Source organism: Hakea prostrata, chromosome 7 (genome assembly GCF_041222555.1).
Source record: "Hakea prostrata isolate BN-2017 chromosome 7, UWA_Hpros_2, whole genome shotgun sequence".
NCBI lineage: Eukaryota > Viridiplantae > Streptophyta > Magnoliopsida > Proteales > Proteaceae > Hakea > Hakea prostrata.
Window position 1 is genome coordinate 62,276,244 of NC_142606.1, and position 4,544 is coordinate 62,280,787.

The window sequence follows — 4,544 nt, forward strand, 5'->3', positions numbered from 1 at the left end:
AATGGTTAAAGCCAAAGAAAACAAATTAAGGCACTAGATGTGAACAATTTTTTCCCAAAAGGAAGTATTAGACTTGCTTAAGCTTCCATGTTGTTTCTAGATGTGATCAATTTTTCCCCACCCTGTTTGAGAGTGAAAACTGAAACACAAAGTTGGCGAAGAAAAGAGAACTTCCGTCCTGCAAGTGCAGATGACTCGCTGATTGCATTATCACGACTTGTTGCTGCCTCCTTGGTGGTATCTGGTTCAGGCAAGGGAGGTGTGATGGTGAAAAGTAATGCATTGAGCATGCGGATAATCTGGCTGAAGCTGGGGCGAACATTAGGATCTTCAACCCAACATGATTGTATGATGAAAGCATAAAAGAATACATTCAAGGGACTGCAAAAGCAATGAAAACCTTGGGAAAATTTGTGATCATTTCTAAGCCTATACAACTAAAGCATAATCTGGAAGTATCTCTGCAGATTTCAATTTCCCCACCTTGTTTGAGAGTGAAAAGTGAAACTGTGAGCTCAATTCAACTATTTAAATCCCTCAAATAGTAATTGCTGTCAATCTTTTGAATTTCTATAAAAAGATCTCGAACAGGCTTTGTGAAGTTATTCATACCCTGCACAACACCATTCCACATAAAGAAAAGTCTACATCTTTGGCAGTCAATCACTAAACGTTCTTAGGACATTAATTTCTAATTTAAATACTTCAGTTCTTCTATGCAAACTTGAACTTCAGTATCATACACAATTAGGAACCTGGTTTAATTATTAATGAAAACATAGTATGGAACTTCAAACCCATTTTCTAGTTATAGCCAATTCTTGTTAAAGGGTGAAATCTAGCTAGTAATATAGGTAATGAGTAAGACACATTCTCAAACACATAGTTTCACCCAATTCTATCAATCTCTACCATATGACAAAAATGGTATATTTGGCTATTAATAGTTACCTGGCTTAATGTCGTCATCAACAATCAGACAATCTTTTAAATTTTCCAGCATAATTGTGCCTATTACTAGAAAAGGCTTCATGTTATTACTTGTACAACAAAAATGCAACAAGGTAGTATATGTAAATGTATGTTTTTTTTGCTCAAACATGAAAATAACATAAAATTCAACCAGGTACTCAAATTTACTGTATGTTGTATTTCTTTGATGGAAATGGAGACACTTACTACTCCCTGCACATCTAGGATAGTTGTGGAGGATGCTATATGTATCTTAGCTGCAATTGAACAAGTTGGGAATCTCAAATTCTGTGTTTTTTCTTGTTCATCAACATGATGTTTAACGAAACGGTCAACTGTAGTTACTTTCAGAAGAGCATTGAGATCAATCATCCCAATCCTTTCAATGTACACTGGTCTACCAGATTTATCAACTCCGTGAAATCCATGAGGGTAGAACTTCTTGGCCTCTTCATACTCCTTAAATCTTAACTCCTGTAGAATATACCAAACAAAATGGTAAAATCAAGTCACCTTGCATAAGTCCCTAGTGAATCACCTATGAACTAAGAAGACAAAAGCCCCATCACAATAATGGCTTGTAAGGAGATAACAACAATGGGTATACATGTTGGCACACATATTCAGAATGACAGCATTACTCTCATAGTAATATATTTCTAAACTCATAATAATTTCTATTAGAAAAAGCTAATAAGAACTAGAAAATATTCGGTTGTGTTTCGATTTTTCTACCCAAAAATTTATATTACAAATTAACTAAAGAAAATGAACTTTGAGAGAAAATGTAGGAGGAAGAGAAAGGTTTAATGCTTTATAGCTGAAATTAAGCACATAATCCAAGCAATAAGTAAGTAAAATGTTCATGAGACTGGAAGTATGAAATTGATAATAAGATATCATTAGATGATGTTTCTTACATGTATCACTTCTTATACCATCCTAACCCCAAAAAAATCACTTCTAATACCATGAAGAATGTCGTGGAGGTTCAAAGCCATATGTTGAATCTTCTTGAATGAGAGACACCAAGATGATGTTGGGCACTTGTCGAACATAAGTACAATATTGACCCCAATTATAAAATTGATGGAAGTGAGATTCCCACTCATGGTAGAATCTTGTGTATTGCTCTGGAGTTGCCAACATTGGTATATTACTAACTTGTGATTGTGCCTCACCATGTCCATAAGCATAATAATTTTCATTAGAAGACCCACCAATAGAATATCTATAACTAGAAGAACCACTGGATGGATAAGGACGATGACTTGAAGGAACACCACTACCATCTGAACTCATACTAAGTGACCCCATGCCACTCATAACATCCTCATAACCAAGTTGGGAGTGCCTCCCCTTTCCCCTGTATAGCCTACCATCATTATCAGAATCTTGGGTTGCATGTGTAAACCCTGCCTCACATGTAAATTGTATCCCACCATAACCACTAGATCCACCACCATCATTACCACCAGCTGATCCAGTACCACCATATACATCACCATCATTACCACCATTTGATTTAGTACCACCATATACACCACCACCCGCACCATCACCACCACTACCATCACCTTCATCAGAATCATCACTATCATATTGACTTTGCCGAGTTTTGTCATTTTTGTGACATGACCTTTTTCTCCTAACCAAACCCTCATCGGTATCCTCTTCCTCTTCCTCTTCCATCACGTTAGGATTTTGTGAATGTGAGGGTGGTTGTGTCTCATCCTCATCAAGTTGTCAAACGATGCTCTCTATGATTGGATCTGGATTGGTGGATTGACGATCCTCAGCTTGTTGATCCATCACTAGTACATCATCAGTGTCAGCTATCCAAGCTCTAACTGGGTCTTCTTCATCAAGAAAGTGGTCGAGGTTGATTGGGTTGACATCTACTTGATCCCCTACTCTCTCCAACTCTAAAATATTTCAACTTCATGTTGTAATGAACATATACTAACTTCTCTAACTTTTGATAACTGAGACGATTGCAGGGTTTGGTGTGTATCAACCCAAATGTACTCCAGTTACGTTCACAACCACTTGAAGATGCTGTTAGTGACAAGATCCGAATGGCAATCCTTGTTAAGTTTGGCGCACTGATACTTCCATAATTGAGCCACCAATCAGCTACATGAAGATAATTCTTTTATCAGAATTTTGAAGCTTAAACTCAACTCTAAGTAACATAGTTAGTTACGAAACTTAACACTTACCAGGTCGTTGTGTGCTCCTTGCATGGACAGCCATTCTATCAGCAAAACCACAAGAGGCCTCTCTAAATACTTTGCCTAAAGAGGTATTCAAGTATCAAACGTTAGTTATTTATTTAAATCTCCACCTATGTACGCATAGATGTTAATCTTATACAAATTAATGTATTATCATTAGTCTTTAGACTTGATACTAGCCTCATACATAGCAAGTGTGGCATGGCTCACATCCGGCTGACTCTATTAACTACTCTCCTCAGTGCATCCAATAAATCCACTCTAGTCCCAAGATTGTGCTTATATTGGGTTTCTGGATTCAAATAATATGCCCAATGCATAAATAGTGGGTGAGTAAATGTAAATAGTGGGTGAGTAAATGTAAATAGAAAAACTAAAAACGTGTATAAGTTTAAGATTACCTGCCAAATGCAGATCTTGAAGCATCATATTTTCCCATCTACTTTCAATGATCTTCAAGTATTTCTTGCTTGATTTTGGTTGGTCTTCATCTATCTTCTTCATCACTTTTTCCATTGCATCTACAATCTTACCCATGGTTTGCTCTTTATCACCATCAACCTCTCTAAGAAGGCGAAATTGTGGATGCATAGCACCATGGATTCGACGCATCATTTCCCAAAATCTCATCTCTGTGATGGCATTTTGGACTTCTTTCCCAAATTTTGACCTTGCATAACTACTGCCCAACCATTCCTTAGAGGTGAACATCCGAAGTAGGTTATCTTTATGGGAACGGAGGCTATCAATTGCAATATAATTGGTTGCAAATCTCGTACTTGCAGGCCTCACCAAATCCCTTGTCGTGTACTTCCTCATCATTGCCAACACATAACCATGATTGTAAATAAAATTTGTAATCCTTCATGCTTGGGAAACAATCGTATTTACTTTTGACAATTCTCCAATGTCCTTGAACATCAAATCGATACAATGAGTTGCACATGGTGTCCAAAATAAATGCTTTCTCTTCAACATTAGCAGATGACTAGCCTTCTTAAAATTGGCAGCATTATCAGTTACTATTTGAACAACATGTTCCTCCCCTATTTCATCCACAATACCATCCATAAGCTGAAACAAATAACCTGCATCTTTGATATTACTAGACGCATTCACAGACTTATGGAATATTGTCCGACCATCACAGAATATGAGAAAATTTATAATGGACAATCTAGTTGGCCCACTCCAACCATCACACATGATGGTCACCCCATACAAAGGCCACTTCTCCTTAAACCTATCAACATAATCATCCACTTCTTTTACAATCTCATCCAAGTATGGCCTAGCAATCTCATAAGGAGTCGGTGCCTTTACATTTGTCCCACA

General features: G+C 37.1%; 1 protein-coding gene across 1 annotated transcript; it reads right to left on the reverse strand.

Annotated features, from left to right (window-relative positions):
* Window positions 1–2,718: 2,718 nt before the first annotated feature.
* Window positions 2,719–4,028, reverse strand: LOC149011616 (uncharacterized). Its single transcript, XM_089162707.1, has 4 exons — window positions 3,611–4,028; window positions 3,195–3,269; window positions 3,010–3,108; window positions 2,719–2,897 (listed from the first exon to the last, which is right to left on the reverse strand). Exons 1-4 carry the CDS (start codon window positions 4,026–4,028, stop codon window positions 2,719–2,721), a joined length of 771 nt encoding a protein of 256 aa, XP_089018833.1.
* Window positions 4,029–4,544: the final 516 nt, after the last annotated feature.